The sequence below is a fragment of the Mus caroli genome, unplaced genomic scaffold (genome assembly GCF_978045245.1).
Source record: "Mus caroli unplaced genomic scaffold, Mus_caroli_1 scaffold_2, whole genome shotgun sequence".
Lineage (NCBI taxonomy): Eukaryota > Metazoa > Chordata > Mammalia > Rodentia > Muridae > Mus > Mus caroli.
Genome location: NW_028227257.1, coordinates 33,082,338 through 33,101,081, shown reverse-complemented (window position 1 = coordinate 33,101,081; position 18,744 = coordinate 33,082,338). Strand labels below are relative to the sequence as shown.

General features: G+C 44.9%; 1 protein-coding gene and 1 pseudogene across 1 annotated transcript; both read right to left on the bottom strand.

Moving 5' to 3' along the window:
• Positions 1–18,744, bottom strand: part of LOC110289197 (glyceraldehyde-3-phosphate dehydrogenase-like) — a 542,712-nt pseudogene that overhangs the window by 67,873 nt on the left and 456,095 nt on the right.
• Positions 5,858–17,409, bottom strand: LOC147005789 (uncharacterized). Its single transcript, XM_085829181.1, has 3 exons — positions 17,172–17,409; positions 14,794–14,880; positions 5,858–6,060 (listed from the first exon to the last, which is right to left on the bottom strand). Exons 1-3 carry the CDS (start codon positions 17,269–17,271, stop codon positions 5,891–5,893), a joined length of 357 nt encoding a protein of 118 aa, XP_085685307.1. The 5' UTR covers positions 17,272–17,409; the 3' UTR covers positions 5,858–5,890.

Genomic DNA, 18,744 nt, shown 5'->3' with positions numbered 1-18,744 from the left:
GACTAAAAATACAAAAGAAACCTGGGACACAGACATCATAGCAACTATATTTTCCACCCTAGGTGATGACTCTGTTAATTTTTGTTCTATGAGCAAGGCCACTCGGCTCTTCTGTGATCATTGATATGATGATGGAACCAGGACTTTGAACAAAGACAAGACCATGGACTTATCCCTTTAAATATATTGAGTGATCTCTTTTTCTAGGAAAGAATTTTGATGTGGGACTCTATCCTCCAGGCAGGACATGGCTGTATCCCTTCAGAAATCAGAACAGCTGTGGTTTTACCCACACAGACTTCTGATCTTGGTTTCACCATGATAGTTGCTGTTGATCTAAGAAAGAAAGAAAGAAAGAAAGAAAGAAAGAGAGAGAGAGAGAGAGAGAGAGAGAGAGAGAGAGAGAGAGAGAGAGAGAGAGAGAAAGAGAGAAAGAAAGCAAGCAAGCTTGTGAGGTAGCTCAGCGGGTAAGAGCACCGACTGTTCTTCTGAAGGTCCTGAGTTCAAATCCCAGCAACCACATGGTGGCTAACAACCACCCGTAATGAGATCTGACGCCCTCTTCTGGTGCGTCTGAAGACAAGTTACAGTGTACTTATGTATAATAATAAATAACTCTTTGGGCCTGAGCGAACCGGGCCAACCAGAGCAAGCAGAGGTCCTAAAATTCAATTCCCAACAACCACATGAAGGCTCACAACCATCTGTTCAGCTACAATGTACTCATATACATAAAATAAATAAATACATCTTTAGAAAGAAAAGAAAGAAAGAAATCACATAATTTCTCCCTGCCTTCTTTTTCTTCAGTGTTAGTAAATCAGCCATAAGCTTACAGTGAGAAGCCAGTCAGTGATGAAGTGCACACAAGCTTTTCCTAAAAGAACATGGAAGGACTCATTGTATGAATATTGAATTCCTAGTGTATGTATTCCCACCATGTTCAGAGAGCCCATAGTTATCACTATCAGATTTTGGTGACCCCAATTTTCTCCTTCTTTTCTACCATTATGATTTGGACATCCTCTGAGACATGAAAATAATCTCAGAATAGAGCACCATTGTCCTAGAGAAGGGCAGGTGACTGTGAGTGTGTGTATGTGTGTGTGTGTGTGCACATGTATGCACATGTGCATGCATGCCTGTTTAATACTTAACCTATTTCTTCTTGAGGTTTATATACTTTATGCAAAGAATTGCTGAATATTCATTGATCCATCCGGCATCTGCAAGTGTGCTATTAGAAATGCATTACTTACCTGTATTTTTGAAATGTCGAAATAATTCAGTGTTGATCCTTTGTGAGATAGGTTTGCTACCTTTAAACTGAAGTGACAATGACACCCAAGCCAGCTCAAGTTGTACTCATATCCTTGATGTCTCTAACAAACCAGGGCCTGCATGTGAGAATCCTGTATGTCACTCTTAAATTGAAAAAGGCCTGAAATATCAAAACCTCACTTCTGGCAGGGAAGGGAAGTGAGAAAAAGGCAAGGAATGGTTATTCATGAATCACTGACAGGCTGCCACCATGAATAACAGCATCTTTGCTCTCCTCTTCTCAGGCCTCATAATTTTTTCCCTGAAGGTGTTTTACCTGCACAGGAGGAACTGGGCTGGTGGCATGTCTAGTAAAGATGATTTTTAAGACCTCTTAAAACGCACAAGCCTGTATTTAGGTTACAAGCCTTTCCTTTTGCATACAGCAATGTCCAATCCATCTCAGCTGAAGGATAAGACAGACCACAATGATTCGCCATGTTTGGCCCTGGGTTTTGTGATATTCTTGGTGATATGAAGAGAGGAGAGAACTTCTTTCTCAAAATTTCAAGCAAAGGAGTCCAGATTCAAGTGTTTGCTACCTTAAACTTGGAGAGCCCATAGCATGAGCGCTCTCGATAGATAGTTGGAGAACATCAGGCTTTTCTTCATGAAAGGCTTTAGATGCCATTAAAACACAACATTGAGAAAATAATCTGGTAAAGTGTAGCTTCTGGGTGTTTTTCTGCCCTTCCATTGTTTCAACAAGGGGGTTGCTGCTTCCATCAGCTCTGACAGGCAAAGCAATGTGACATTTTTGTTTGTTTCTCTCTCTCTCCACTTATGAAAGATATTTATAGACTTGTAGTTGCATTTGCTTCCGCTTTCCCACCCAGTTATCTTCTTGGGTGTGGATTAAGTGTAGATCTGGGTGTTGAAAGACATTTACATAAGTGCTGTTTGTGAACACCAAGGCCAGTACGTCTATTATCGGCAGAACATTTAAATCTTAATGACTGGCATTGTTGTCTAAAAGACGTTGTTTTTCCCGCTGAGAAACTGCATTAGATTCAAGAAAAGGAGCTCATTTCCATTCTCTCAGCAGTCTCTCTAGAAATGACATGCAGTGCTTGAAACTGTTTATTTCCAAATTCAGGCCTCCCTCGCATCAGTCATCAGCTTCAATTACCAGTTTTCCGGAGCCGAGCCATCAGGCAGTCTGACACCGGGGTCCGGCCTAATTCCCACCTTCTCCAGAGTCAAGAGCATAATGTGCGGATGAAAAGGTGCAAAATAGCCTGGACTTCATTAGCATGCAGGGCCTGGCTGTTCATTTGCTGGCTGCGAATGGAAGTTCTGACACTTGGAGCTTGCTGCAAAATGAGAAAAGTCCTCTTCAGGGGAGATGGGGTCCTTGGTGGCGAGAAAAAGGTCATCAAAAAGCCAGCCGCTGCCCTTGCTCCCTGCTCTCCATGACTGCTTATTGATTCCAGGAACACCTCATTACACGCCGGATCAACATATTATTGCCATGTTCTGGGACTGAATTGTTTACAAGTGTCTTTATCGCCAGCAAAGGCCTGCCCGGAGATGCGTGACTACACTCATTTGGCTGTGACCCGCCAATTATGTGTTATCCGATATGTTGCTGGGTATCTTGATCTTTGCCCGGGTCTTCTCCTGGCATCAACACAGTCCCATTTACTACTTCTTTCCACCACTCTTTGGGAAAGTAGCCATTAGTCTGTCAGTGTGTGTGTGTGTGTGTGTGTGTGTGTGTGTGTGTGTTACCTCAGCTACAGGAAATATAAACATCTTTGCTCAATTTCTTGCTGTATGTTAGGACCACAGTAATTTGAGGAAAAGAAATTCTCTCCCTCTCCCTCTCCCTCTCCCTCTCCCTCTCCTCCCTCTCCCTCTCCCTCTCCCTCTCCCTCTCCCTCTCCCTCTCCCTCTCCCTCTCCCTCTCCCTCTCCCTCTCCCTCTCCCTCTCCCTCTCCCTCTCCCTCTCCCTCTCCCTCTCCCTCTCCCTCTCCCTCTCCCTCTCCCTCTCTCTCTCTCCACATACACACACACACACACACCCCTCTACCCTTTTTTTTTATGGCATTCAGGAAACCCATACAATCTGCAATCAGTATGCACAGCAGTTTAACGCAGCCCCCCTGCCCCCAAACTGCCTCTGCTTACATACAGGCCCTATGAGAGAGCTGTCATATTTTATTTGGGCAGAGCCATTTCGAACCACTGCATGGGACCATTTTAATCTTTCATTACAGACACTTCTGCGGCTCCATAAAAGGAAGAGTGGAAAAGCAACTCGATTAAAAACTCAGTGAAGAGATTGTGCAAACCCTTTATCCCCCCCCCCCACAAAAAAGTAGAGATAAAGTCATAAAAGCTTCTAAATAGTGCATTCAGCAAGGATACCTGATTCCCCTTCCCCTGTTAGTAACTGTGGACAAAACTTCATAACTGTGCGTTGAAGCAACAACTTTCTTTCAATTGTACGAATGCTAGGGATTTAAGGGCTGCCAAACGCTTGTACCACCTCAAGCCAGTAGCGTTAAGGGGCTGCTGCTCTTATGCTCCTGACTGCTGTCCAGATCTGCCCTTTGTGAGCTTTTCATAACAGCACACAGAAGACCAAATTCCAAACGCCTCGATTTCTCTGGGAAAGATCCACCCTTGGAAGTGGACACACGCCATAATGATGGAAATGACACCCAAGAATACAAACACACTCCGGAAGCTTGAAGATCCGAGTGCAATTTCCAGTTCTTGCAATTTTCCAGATAAGTGTGTTATTTATCTTTTTAAAATTAATTTTCTCCAGGCACTTTCCCTCCTCTCCATTTTTTTTTTTTTGAAAGGAGTTTTGTAAAGAGATAGGGCTCCTTTTGTCCTTCCTGAAATCTCCTGGTCCTGGCTTTCTGACAAATGACTAATTGAAAAGGACAAACAAAGGCACCCTCATCAGAGTGCTTCAGGTAAATTGGAGTCAGTGGAGAGATGTTTGCTCCACTGATGTTGTAAGCACACTGCAAATTCTGTAGTGTCATCAACTGACAAATAGCCTGAAGAGAAGATGTTAGGAGGGTTACTTGAGGCTTCTTTTTGGAGGGATGACTGTGTGGAGGAGTTTGGTCACTCATAGGGATAATAATGGAACAAGGAGAGTTTACAGACGTTCCCAGCGGGGAGTAAGCGTCAGTGTGAGTAGCTCTCAAAGGGGAGAGCACATTGGTGACTCAAAAGCAAGGGTTATCCTATCCAATGGGAAGGGTTTCCTCTATAATCTTAGAGGGTGATGACATAGAGGAAGAATGCTTAGTCCATATGTAATTTGGTAGTGGATGTTCTAGGCGAAAGGTACATCTTCGAGTTTTACACCAGCTCACGTGTTATAAAACAGAATCCCTGTCTGTTATGGTTGGTGTAAGTGCCTTCCTCTGCTTTATGACTCTCCCCCAAGTTGGCACCAGAAGTTTCTCCTCAATTAGCAGGAGGGTCAGAAGTCTACCTACTCCGGCATTCTTTTCTATCTTTACGTGTCTCAGGTACTTACGTGTAAGTCTACTGGTGGGACCTGTATCTGCAGAGTGTGCATCATGGTGACATAGTGAAATGATCAGAGAACAAATAACAAGAAGACTCTTGTTTTAAAAGTTATTTATTAGAATCAGTGTGTCCTTACTTATATACTACTCCCAACGATCCTGTGAGTTGAGTGTGTCTACCCCTCACTTTACAGATGAGGAAATGTCTTCATATATCTAAAAGAGGTATTCCAATGTGCCCACAATCATGTAGCTACTGACAGAGCAATTTAAACCTAGGTATGATCCATGGTATGTTCTATTCTACCTCCTTGGAGCAGAGAATATCCACTACAAACCTCCAAGAACCCCCAAAGAACACAGTTTCTGCACGCCAGTTATCAGTACATGAAATGGTGCTAACCGTGGCAATGAGAGTGAAGAAACATCCTGGACTCGCCTGATACCCTTAGCCAGGGGGACAGCTGAGGCAAGACGTCTTTAGATGATACAGTAAACTTCTGATATGAAATGATCATTCAAGCCAGTTACTTAGGAGGTGGGGGGTGGGTAAGATTTGCAGAAAGAACATTTTGAAGAAGTTACATAAACAGACTCCACCCTGGTCAGTAGGATCAACTGAGGAAGTCTTGCCAGTCTTCTGGTCATTCCAATTGTCTACAGCGCTTCTTTTGGTGATTGTACCAAAAGAAGGAGCAAAGAATAAGGAGGAGGAAGAAAAGGAAGGGAGGGAGAAGAGAGAAGAAAGAAGAGGGAGGTGAAGGAGGGACAGAGGGAGGAAGGGAGAGAGAGAGAGAGAGAGAGAGAGAGAGAGAGAGAGAGAGAGAGAGAGAGAGAACCTGTGTGTATCTGAGGGACATAGGGACATGATGGCCCATTCTCCCACAGGCTTCTTTTGCCTTTGGAAACCTAAGGATTAAGAGTAGAATCACAACCTGGGAGTCTAGAGTCCAGAGACTTGAGGACTATCCATCAACCGACTACCAAGCCATATAAACTTTTTTATTTGTTCTTAAATTTTCCCTTGGTTCCATGTTTTCATGTCTCTCTGCTTTCCATGGACATGTGTGCTACTTCCTACTGCCCAGGACAACACGTAATTTGGTATGTCTCCTGGCCCACAAGCCTGGCTGAAGTGAAGGGAGATGATTCATCCATGGGAATACCTCATTCTCATGTCTCCATTCCTCAGCACCAGGAACCTCTGATCTTCCAGAACACTCATTCTGCTGTGCTTTCTCTGTAAGAGAAAAAAGAAACATTATTCTCATCAGTTACTTTACACCAAGACACAGATATTCAAATTTACACCCTTCCTGTATCAATTTTATCACCAGCAGTTATTGCTTAACCAGGAGGCTAGAACATCATGGTGGAGCTTCTAGCATCTGGGAAGAGGAAGCTGTTTGGGCATTCCAGGTGACTCATTACATTCACAAGAATTTCTGAGTGTAAATGTATGGATGTTATCCAGACAGGTCTTGTGTATGCTAGGAGGATTTTTAAAAAATACTAATTTTCAGAATGTATAGTTGAATACTCTAGAATAAGACACTAGTAATGAGTTTTACTACTCTAGATGTTAATATAAGAGCATATATGTTGTTCACTCTCTCTGCCTGGCCTTCACGGCTTGAGCATGAACATGAACTAAGAATCCACCACCTGCTCCAAACTGTTTAAGGGGATCTTGGAACTCCATCTTCTATTTTCTGTCCTGGAAGATCCAACAATAGGTTGCCACAAAGAATTTCACAAGACAATAAGTAATTAAGGAAAATTTAATAAGTACAGCTGATAAATGCCCTAACAATAGAGTAGAAGACCCTTATGGGCTAGCATGGTAGGAGTGGCTTCCTACACGATGGAGGATAAAAATGTGTCTTGGGGATTGGAATAAGTGGAAAGAGGGTTTTGTGGGCAGGGTGGACAGTACCCAAGTTCCTCCCATCTAACAACACTCCTATCATCAGGGAGAGGAGCCAATTTCCCTGGAACCTAGCCCGACTTTTGTGACTGTTTTGGCCAATAGAATGAGACCAGAAGGACATTTCCTGGATCCTAGAATGTCTCAGCTTTTAAAAGACCAGTATTGTCCACAGTCTTTCTCTTACAGTCCAACCGTTGTGCAGGTGTTAGGCCATAGAATGATTAGAGGTCACGTGAATGTAGGTTCTAGGGGATGAGCAGTCATCTTAGAATTTCTACATAAATGCTGAGCCTCCATGAATAAATGCCCAGCAATCTCTGCCTGGACTTCTGACCCACAGAAGTGTTGCTTTAAGCTGTAAAGTCCCAGGGTGGTTGCTTAAAGAGCAATAGATAAATGATTCAGCATTAATGAAGGGAATCCAAGAGTAAGTAACTGATTTCCCCATGAAAAGACAGAAGGAAAATAAGAACAAATTCATATGATACTTGAGAAACTCTTAAGTTTGTAAACCAATTCAGCTGTAGTAGGCATTTCAGATATCAGCTAGAAGAATACATATTAATATTGAACCCAAATAACTTTTTAATACAGGAATCTACTTAAGGCCACCTATTTTAAACTCCTCTGGTAAGTGCTACCCAGTGTGTACCAGTTTAATGTCCAAACCACCAGCACCTTGGTTTTCCCTTCAGAAGCTAACTTTGCCTATGTAATAGGCCAGAGTGTTTGGAAAGTCATACTCACAAAGTATAACCTTCACCTATACTCAAGGGTGGCCAGAGCACGAATACTCCAATTCATACAGGCTCACAGTCTCCCCAGCTCTTCCAAAGAATTACATTCTAGTTGCCCACTATAATAATTTGCTTTAGAGCATACTGTAGTGGAATTCCCCTTCCCTGATACCAGAAAGTTGCCTTTCTTCCCACCTCTCAACTAATGGTGTTTTCTGGGACCATCCTTTAAAACACTGCTTGCTTTTGAAGAAATCCAAACTATTATATTCTCATTCCATAGTTAAGAAAATCAAAGCTTAGAAGATTGCTTTGGATACATGCCATAAAAAATTTTAATGAAACTATGAAAGTTTTAAATTAAAATAGAAATTCATTTCTCCCCAGTAAAAGAGATGATTCTGATCCAGGAGGACATCATGGGACCCCAGAGCTTCCATTAGCATAGTCCCAGACAGCAAGAAGGAAGAGAGTATGCACACCAATCTGCTTGTGTCCCTTTGGTGAGAATGTAGTCCCAGGGGCCATATACAACTGCAAAGGAGGTGAAGAAACGCAGTTCAGATGGACAGCCATGTATATACTACAAGAAGAAAATAAATTGATGAAAAGTGGCAGACTATTGTCTGTGACATTGGAAATGAGGCAATTACTCAACTGCCTGCAGCTAGTGAAGACACAAGAGGAACCATTACCTTTTCTGCCCACAACCTTTCCTTTGTACTTCACTTTGATTCCAGCCGTGCTATAGAAGTTCTCAAATGCCATGTCGAGGAATCTATCCTTTTTTCATATTCCTTTATATATATGTATATATATATATGTATGTGTATATATATATTTTAAGTATTAAATTGACCACATATGTAAAAGAATATATTTGTTCAGGTCAACAGAAGTAAGTAAGTCAGAAGAATTTATCTATAGGAAAACTTTTGTGACTATGCACTAATTGTTTCTTTCAAGAAAAAAAAACATCCTAGTCGGATGATCTTAAAGAGCCTCGGTTTGCTTCCCAGCCCTGGAAGGGGGAAAAAATTCTTTATTTTAATAAAGAATACACTGAATCTTTAAATCCTCATTCTACCTCTTGGCATTTAAAATTTCCCCAAGACATAGGTATGTGTTTTATTTTTCAACTTCAGTGAGAAATTATCAAAGTTTCTGTGTAGGGGGGGGGGGGTTCTTAAATTTAAAACTATATTCATTCATTCATCTAGAGAAAAAAAAAAGACACCACACGTGCCATGGCATTCGTATGGAGGTCAGAGGACAATTTGTGGGAGTCAGTTCTCTCTACCACGTGAGGCTAGAGAATTGGAATTCAGATTGGCAAGCTTGGTGACAAGTGCCTTTACCTGCTGCTGAGCCATCTTGTGGACCCTAAGACTTTTGTCCTTTAAATCACCAAATGATCATTACAATGGCCCCGAATATTTTGAAGTGCTCATGAGCATGAAGAGGAAGGGTGACTTCTTATTTGAACTCCACACAAGAAGTTGGCTACCTTCACACACACAATGAATGGATCAATTTCTAGTTATGCTCAGACCTCCTTCCAAAGATATACCTAACTTAGTAGACTGCATTGGCAATACATGTTTCCTCACCAAAAGGCCAAGCATTTATAAAGGCAAGCTTTCCGAACTTACTAACGTGAATAGTGTGCAGAAAGCTTGTCTAAACAGGGTTTCAAGAGTAAGAGAAGAATCTCAACTTTTCATGATTTGTGTCTTTTCTCACAGAGTCAAAAATGTAATGTCATCTGCCTTCTTATTTACTAACCTCCTTTCTGCCCTTGCTGCTTTAAAGAAAAGAAAAAAAAAGTCAAACATTTAAGGAAGATAAATATAGAGTGTAAAAGAACCTAAAGGAATAGGTTGTAAGCATAAAAACAAGTAACATCAGAGCTGGAGATTAAGCAATTGAATATGACGGTGTTTAAAATTAGAATGTCTCCCCAAAGAATTGATAATGTTCCATTTAAGAAAATAAATGTTTTCAAATCATTTGGAGTGACTAAAGAAGTCTGAATAAAGTAATAATAATAATAATATACAGATATCCTCCCAATCAATAACAGAGATGATATGTATGCATATAAAAGCCTTCAAGGCCCCACTGTATCTACAGTTCTGTGAAAGAAACTTAATGAAATACAAGAAGAAAATGTTAAAAATAGAAATGGATGTGCCTAGTAGAAGTACTATTGTCCTATTCGAGTGACATGATGACTTGTTTTCTGGAAAAGGAATCCTTCAATTGAGCCCAGGCAAGCATTGTATTCATTGTAACGTTGTGCGTCTAGACCTAGAGCCTGAAGGGTTTGCCTGCCTTTCAAGCTCAGTGCTACCAGGGGCTCATTACTATCATATTAGTGGCTCCACACTCCTCGGAACTTCTGGGTAGTTTTCAGTGCCTTCAAGTACTTAGATTGTGAGCAATGTGGGAAATAGAAAGTCAAATACTGACTGTATGAGGTGTGTACATCAAACGCCCGGAAATGTATAGACAGAGATAAAGAGTCTTGTGGAACCCCCTGTTACGTTGAAGTCACTGCAGAACAATTCCAGGGCAAACGCATCTACGTTGTAAACAGCTGCAATGCACAGGTTGCAAGAATTACAGCAGTCTGAGTCTCATTCAAGATCAAATGGTTCCTTTCTAGACTTTCTGTCAGGAAGAGGCTTTGCTGAGGGCGGCAGGAAGATAAAAGAGCACAATGACAGTCATGACATCTTCCGTGTTACAGACAGTAACTGTGAGGGGTTTGTGTCTAAATTGGGACTGCGTTTGAGATAGGACAGCATCATCTTATAATGGCTGGTTCTCTATTTGGGCCAACTTAAAGCTTTTTGGGGGCCCTCTCCATCTGCCTTGTTCTCACCTGGGCTTTGTGAGAAGCTGTTTTCAGGACACTGGTGGGTGAATCATGGTGGAAAGGAGGAGGTGTGTTCCAAGAGGAGCATAGGAACAAATGAGTCAAAGCCCACAGGGGCCAACATAGCTTACCTACTCTCTGGGCCTGTGACTTTTTGTGTGCATTATTTTTTTAAAAAATAACACATGTGTAGAGAGAAAAATGAAAGATACCGAAGCAACATAGTGAAAACTTAATCTCCATCTGCTCCTCCCCCACACCTTGGTTTTCTTCTAGTTCATCTTTCCACAAGACTTCTCTGAGGTCTAGCTGCACCTCTGCACTCTCCTCAGCACCCCAAGGCTTTCCTACACATAGTGTGCTCTACATTCTGCCCCCCCCCCCCAGCCCCGCCGCCTGTTTATTCATCTCTAACAGATGACCTGCTCTAACCCTGTACACCCAGGCTGTGGCTTTTTTTTTTTTTAAGGGTTAGGATTATTACTCAATGATAATGACTTATTTTACACATTGTCTTCTGCTGATGTCAGGGTGGGAGCCCGAGACCCTCAGAGGACTCAGGGAGACCCTGCCAAAACGTTTCCAAACTGAATAGTCATTGGGCAGCCAGATAATTCAGAAACTATTTGTATGAGCTGTTTATCAAATTATTAACCGCACAGATGTTGTTTGGTTGAAGAGCAGCTGAATCCCCTCTCTGGCAGCCGCGGAGACAAAGGTCTCCAGGAATAATTGGAGATGTGCACGGAATATTAAATTAATTTACTGCTCTTAATTCTTATGCAAATTCTGACCTCTGATGGCGCCTATCAATTACCCCGCGCGCAGTGAAAGCGAAGGCGACAGTTTCTTTTCTTTGCTTTGCCTTTTTTTTTCCTTTTAAGAACTCGAAAAAGGAAATATTTGCAATAAGCAGACCGTAGGAGCTCTGCGTAACTGGAATTGTTTAATTGAATCTCCGAGTTTTAGGGATGTCCGTGGAGGATAAAACCCCAGGGTGCAGAAGAGGGGTGCGGGGGCTGAGGGGGGGGGGAAGAAGGGCAAAGGAATTTGGAGGTTTGGTTGCACTACAGAAAAATACAGCATCGAGTAGGGAACGATGCCGTCAAATAAAATGGGAATTTGCAGGGTGACTGGGGCCTTAGTCCTCATTTGGGCGGACTTTGGTGGTGGCTAGCAAGCTGGTTAGCAGAACAGCGCACTTCTGCAAATTGACAAGCAGTGTCCAGTGCCTAGGCGCCTTTGCAAGGCGTCTGCTGGACCGCTGTTTGCAGCAGCGATGGCTCCCTTTGCTGGTTCTTTAACTGTTTTTCTCATCTTTAGCGCCCTCAATAAATAAATAAATAAATAAATAAATAAACACTTAAAAAAATCTTTGTTTGAAAACCCAAACCTCTACTTGGTATTTCCACATTCAGCTCCACTGAAATCCCGGGTGGGCCGAAAGAAGATGTAATTGTCTCCTGTTTGGACACCCAACTCATTTCCCTGAATTGAGCAAATGCCAGGGCTTTGTCTGCGCTTGTGGCTTAAATGCTGTGTGCTTTCTGCGCCCGGGTGGTGAGCTGTAAAGACTGGGGTCTCCAAGTCTTTCATCATCGTTCTAATAAGGAAAACCAAATCGGGCGCATAATGTCATCAGCCCTGGCCCGACCTTGCGGGGACCTCCGCAGCCCGAAGATGTCTCCAGCGGCCCCCGGCGCAGCCACAACGCATCGCCTTTCAGCTCCTGGCGGTCCCCACAAAAGCCAGACAACAATATCAATTAATCATGCAGCGGGCAAACAAGGAGATTTATCCCACGACAAACAGCCCCACCGAGAGCCGTTGAATGGGCGTGATTAGCATGTGAAAAGACGAGCAAAACTCCCTGGTTCAACAGCTAAAGAGCAATTTGATGGGACTGGGATGGGGAAATTACTTGATTAGCGTCCGTCGGAGGAGAGCACGGTTACAGCCCCTCAGCTTGGAATCCAACTGCGGAACAAAACGCGCTGGTAAACGCGGCGACCTGAAGGGACAACGCGCTAGCGAGGGTGGCGCGGGGACCGGCACTGACACGCGAGCGACCGTGGGGGGCGGTAATAGTGGGCAAAGTGGCTGACCTACTTAGCCACTCCCCAAAGCGACAGGAGCTGTAACAGCTGTCCCACCTAGGCTCCTAGGCCTAGCCCGGGCGGGCAAGACTTCCCCAGCTGATGTTGGAGGTCCGCCCTAATTTACACTCTCCCGACTCTGGCCGGGGAGAAGAGTGTCACGGCTTGTCAGAAGGGAAAGTTCCTCCCACATCCTCCGGCTTGTCAGAAGGGAAAGTTCCTCCCACATCCTCCGGGGAGTCCCCTCGGTGGCTCCCGGGGCGTAGTCTACTACTCAGCAGCCTCTGCCAGCGGCCCCAAGTCCGTTGCTAGGGCGCACGGCTCTTCAACTAGAAACTCTGAGGTTCGGTTTGCACAGGCAGTGAACTTTGGATCGCCTTAAGACCGCTTTTCCTGAACCGCGGAATTTAACCGCGTGGTTCCAACCTCTTAGAAAAGCTGCCCTTGTGGCCTTAGCACTTGGCAGAAAGGGGGGTGCGTGGGGGGTGGGTTCTGCAGTCCACCGGGAAGAGGTGGGGAGTTGAAAGGGGGCACTCCAATTGAGGATGACCCGCCTGGAGGCTCTCGAGGTGGGCTAAGTGCGGCGCCAGGGGCTGCACGATCGCCTTAATGTTAAGGACCGCCTGGAGCTGGCGCCAGAGGGATGCAGAGGTCAGTCCCAGACTTGTCCTGGATCCGGATATGCAAGGCCAGATCTGGAGGTTTGGGAAGCTGAGTCCTACGTTTTTCTCCTCAGTTCCAGAGGGCATCATCCAAGGCTCACAGCCCAGATTTGTATGGGGTGGGGGGTGTTACACTGGGGCTCTTGGATAGACTTTTATTGATGAGGAAGAAAAGCTGTCCTGACCGAATGCTATGGAGCTCCGAGGCTAAGGGTTCTCAGAACAAGGCCAAATGCACAGTGAAATCCTCTGCTCCCCCCAACAACCCATCGTAGCTGGACAGCCCATGTCTTCCCAGACTCCACCGACCCTGCCCCAAGCGCCAGCCGAATACAGAGAAATTCGAGGCTCTTGGAACCTTACCGAAGGGCCCAGACCCATAGCTCCCTTCTCCCTTGCTCCTCCCAGACCCACCAAAAGGGAAAGGCTCCCCAGTAGGTCACTAACCGCCTAGTATAACTGGCCCACCAAAAGGTTCCTTCTTGCTCCTGCCAGCAATGGGGGTGCGCCAGGGAAAGGCACCAGAATCCCGCCTTCAGTTTATCTTGGAGAGGAAGAATCTAATCCACCTTTCCGAAGTATATAAACACAAATCTAACAAAGCAAAGCTCCAAAGGACATGTTTGCCAAAACTGTCTTAAACACACTTTGCCCCTTGGCATGAAGGAACCAAGAAGCAAAGACTTTTTTTTTTTTTGAGTGCGGGAGGTGGGGATGGGTGGCCCCATCCGCAGAACAATTGTCACTCAATTGAACAGCGTCAATTAAGCCAGAGCAAAACGGTCAACTTCAGAGGGCTTAATTTTTTTTTTTTTTCTAAAATGTCTATGGTGGTGCGTGTTCAGTGAACTAATGTTCTCTGCTCACTTCTGGTCTTCTCCTCCTTCCCATTCCACTAGAGCCTGATGCCCCAATGCAGCTTCCTCCTTCGGCTGTCTAGGCGGACCCTTGGGGTCATGGATCCCAGACTGGCTCTAGCCGCTAGAGTAGAAAAAGCCGTGCGTGAAGTTTTGCTGGCGGTGGCGGTAGTGACAAGGCTCTGAGGAGGTGAGACCCGGGACCCGAAGGGCGAGACACCGCTAGTGAAGCCCAGACCTGTAGCAGTCCTCGAGCACACTAACTCTTCAAGGCGACCTAGCTGGACAGAGAGAACTCCCTGTCTTCGGTCCCGCACTGTCTTTCTCTGATGAACACTTATGCACCTTGTGGTTCGAAGCGCTTCCTGGGGCGACCGAAGCTGTGCATTTTAATTCCAAAGTCAAGTGGTTGAGCCCTGTCAAAGTTGGGAGAGGGGAACACGATGGAGACTGCTCGGAGTTGGCTTTATAGTTATTTTTGCAAGTTCTGCCCGGTACCCACAGTATTGGCCAGAAAAGCAAAAGAGGCCGCTGCAATTTATTCCAATGGGCGGTTTTTAAGAAGCTGGCAATTTGAACCGGCTGGGTGTTATTTAGTGCAATATGAAATCAAATGATCCTATTTCTCAAATAACAGTGTCTGTGAGGAGAAGTGAATCCTCTGAAAGGGTAATTGTCTGCTGATGGTGTTTCCCATTATACCCGATCTTGGCCTAAATGATGCTGGGCGGCAGGGCGGAGAGTGAGGGGTGAAATCAAAGCACGCAGCTCGGGCTCCAGAGGAAGAAAAGGTCCCTCTAGATCGCTTACCCACAAGTCTAGCGAACAATGCGGCCGATTGCATCACCGATTTGGACGCTATTCTGCAGATCTCCGACATCATCAAACTGAAGTGATCTTGGGAATAAGAGAATAAAACTGACTCTCCTTTCGAAACTTTAGGAATCCTTAGTATCTTGGCCGCATTGTTGAGCCAACAGATAACCAAGATTGTAAAACCCAGTTTGGCCATGCTCCCACCTCCTTGTCCCAAGTTAATATTGAGAACACAGTAGTTCTTTCCAAGACACACTCTCTAGACTTTTCCCTGTCTGGTCTCTTCAGAGCCCGCATTAGTTCTTGTTTAAGGAGCTGCCTGCACCAGACAGCAATCTGGTGTGTATGGTAGGGAGAGAAAGGTTCACACAAGACTTTAAAAATGATTCTCTGTAGATCCAAACCAGTTTCTGGTAGAACCCGATATGGGGCCAGCAGTGTCTGAGTAAAGCACAGATGAGAGATAAACGAAAGGATGGGTTTAGTTACTGGAACAAAAGTGTCCCACCGGAAACTACATGTTAGCCTTAGGGCGTGACAGTACCCCAGAGTCACAAAGGCAATATTCTGGGCCAGCCTTTCTTCAAACTTCTGCTTTTATCTACTGAGACAACAGCTTTGACCTTAAACCCTCTCTAACACCTTGAGGGGAGTGGCCTCTTTAGAGCCTGAGCCCGGGACAGAAGAGCAGCCTTAGAATGAAGGTCTGTCCAGGTTTTAAGCCACAACACTTAAGGCCAAGGACCAAAGCAGCTTCCAGGCCCTTCACCTTCCAGGCCCCTTCACTTCCCCACCCTTCACAATTTTCCCTTCTACCAACCACCCCCTCCCCCTTCAGAATTTTTTCTCCCTGGAGGAAGAATATCCTGAAATTCTTGTGAGTCTACATCTGTTAACAAGACTTTAAAAATGACTTGGAGTCATTTCAGGCCAAATCTTTGTGTATAGGGCTTGTTTCGGCTCTAGATGGGTAGGCTTCTTTTAATTTTCTTTGAGCATATATAATGTGTCATATATACATTTGCATGCACAATAAGATACATACATATACATACGTGCTTATGGCACATTTTTCTATATCACGGCATATTTACAGGTATACTTAGTTATTAGTGGTTTTCTTCCCTCCACTATTTGAAAATAGTGGTGCTATTTTCAAATGAAATTAGGTGGGAGGGGTGTCATTTTTCTATATCCAAGGAGCTGCCTTAGGAAGCTTGCAATCATTTCTCTGACGGAGGCATAGCCACCACATCTACAGCCCAAAGCACCGAACACCAACGCGCTATTCGCAGACCCTTACCCTTTTATTCCTGGTTAAATGAAATGAGGCATCCTGGTTTCCACCCGCGGTTCCCCTACCTCTCGAGCCCCCACCCCGACCCGTGACCATTTCTGAGCTGAAAGTTCAGCCTAGCTAGGGGCCTTCTGCAATTCTGGACATGGTATTTTGATTTTTATCCTTCTACTTTGGCTCTCAACATATCTCTGTTTCTTAGGGTCTACTCCAGGAGGGCCTGCTCACCTCTGGCTAAATGGTAAAGCCTAAAATAGGGTTGTGAAATAAGAGGTGGCATTCCCCGGGTCCCACCAGCTGCCTCTCAGGACCCCTCTGGGGCTTCTGTCCCCAGCGGGGAATCTTAGCCCTATTGAACTGCAAAGGCCGCTAGCCACCTGCCTCGCTGGAGGCAGAACTGAGTAGCTACAGCCTCTGCGGAACGTCCAGCCTCCGCGCTATTACTCAGCGCGGCCCTGAGCTCTCTTCTTGGGAGGTAAGAGGTGGTCACACCCGAATCTCAGCTGAACCCCTTTTAAAATGTAAAGGAACCCGTTTCCTCACGGTTCTGGTTCTGTTCCCCCAAACAATTAGGAAACCCCTAGTTTTGTTGAGGCTTCTGCAGTTCCAGCACATCGGTTTGATGGGGCGGCTGCACACACCTTCCAGGTTGAACCCTGGGCTGGCGTGAACACAGCTCAGCCCAAGATTGGGCCAGGGACTGCGGGCTCAGGAAGAGTGGCTTCGGGTGGTCCCACCCGACGGTCACCAGGTGTGTATAGGAAAAGCCATTCAAGGTCAAGATGAGTGGGGGCGGGGGCCGGGTGGAGACGCACAAGCTCCAGGCCCTGGGTTCCTTCTTTCCTAGGGCTTCTTAGCCCCAGAAACACCCTAGACTGCGGCAGAGGGAAGGAGATTTAAGATCTGACAGTTCCCTGCCTGCGACTGTTTTCCTGTGACCAGCTAGCTGCTTTGCCATGAGAAGAGTGGGCAGCGTTGACCGATGCTACCGAGGGTCCACACCTCCCCCCCCTCTGAAAGCGACCCCTTCCCCCACCCGGGTTCTTCCTCCCTCCCTCTCCGCAGACCCACTGACCTTGGGAAGGCGCGGACCCACGGCGGCGGAGCCTCTCCAGGCAAGCTTCGAAGCTGGAGTGTAAGGCTGGAGCGCTGCCGGTACCCGCTGGCTGGTCCATGTCCCCCACCGCGGCCGGGAGTGTGCGGAGCTCCCTTCCCCCACGCCTTATAATTTAATCACATGAGATATTAAATGATCAAGCCGCTCATTAATCATCACTGGAGTTATTGAGACTGAGCACGGCGCCTTGTGTTTTGACAGCCCAGAATGGTTCACCCAGCGCCGGATGCGTCTAGATTTGGGGGATGGGGGCTCTCTAACCACTCTTAGGAGATACGCAAGCCCCACGCGGATTGATGGGGCCTCTTGCTTAGGAAAATTTTTTTGGGAAAGCGTAGTCCCAGCTTTAGAGTTCAGCGGAGAGTTTGTTGGAAGCCTATACACATCTCCCATTTTCTTAAAATTTAGATTTTAATTGAGGGAATTACATAGACGAGAGTCGACTTCAACTACTAGTATCCTTTTTGCAGTTTTTCTGGAGGGTGGATTTGACCGAGTCCCTGTGTCTTCTTTACTCACTGTGGATAGTGTGAAGTTGAGGTGTCTGAAATACAGATGGAGCCAGATCGGTGAAGACATTTCCAAGGATGGTTTTCTTAACTCCAGTGCAATGAGGCTGTCCTGTTTTTCTGCACACCACAAGTACTAATAAAGAAAAAATAAATAAATGTTTTCTGTTAAATACCTATTTGGGGGTTTTATTTGTAAACCATAAACTTATTTTATTTTCATGCTTCCCCCTTTTCCTATTTCTACTAACTGGATCTTTTAAAATGAACAAACCAATCAGTGTTACATTATGATTTAATTATACATATAAGAAACAAGTGCGTAGCAAACCTTATCTTGGTGCAGAGCACTGCGGCCAGCCCTCAGCATTTAGGCTCATAGGCCTGCAGAAAGAATAGACAAAAAAAGGGAGCCACCCCTATGTTGGGAAGGAATACCAATCTGTCAACCGACATAGATATTCTAAACTATTGTCAAATTCACTTTTAGAAGGAATCTAACTCTCACACCCAGTTTCCCTAAAATGAGCTTGGAGGGCCAGGAGGGGCCAGTCTCTGTCGACAGAGACTACAATGAAGCTAGGTAGTAGTTAAAAGTTTTCTGCACAAATCTTAGATCCAACCAACTTGTACTCTCTTTAAAAATATGAAATAGGCCAGATGCTGTGGTGCTTGCCTGTAATCCAGCACTTGGGAGGTAGAGACCAAAGAATCAAGAGTTCCAGGTCATTCTTAGTTGAAAAGCAAGCTGGAGGTCAGCATGACCTACAGAAGACCTTGAAAAAAAATAAATAAAAAATAAAATCCACTTAAACCAATAAATAAAAATATAAAATAAAACAAATAACAAACCAGGATATGCTCAAAATCCTTAGAAACTAAAATAGATTTAATTTTTCTCCTGGCATATGGGGCCAATTCAGTAAGCAAGTAACTATACAAACCCTGGTCCCATGGTCCCACTTTATTACAGAATATCATCAATAATATTAACTGTGTCTAAGACTATTCATAAGATATTT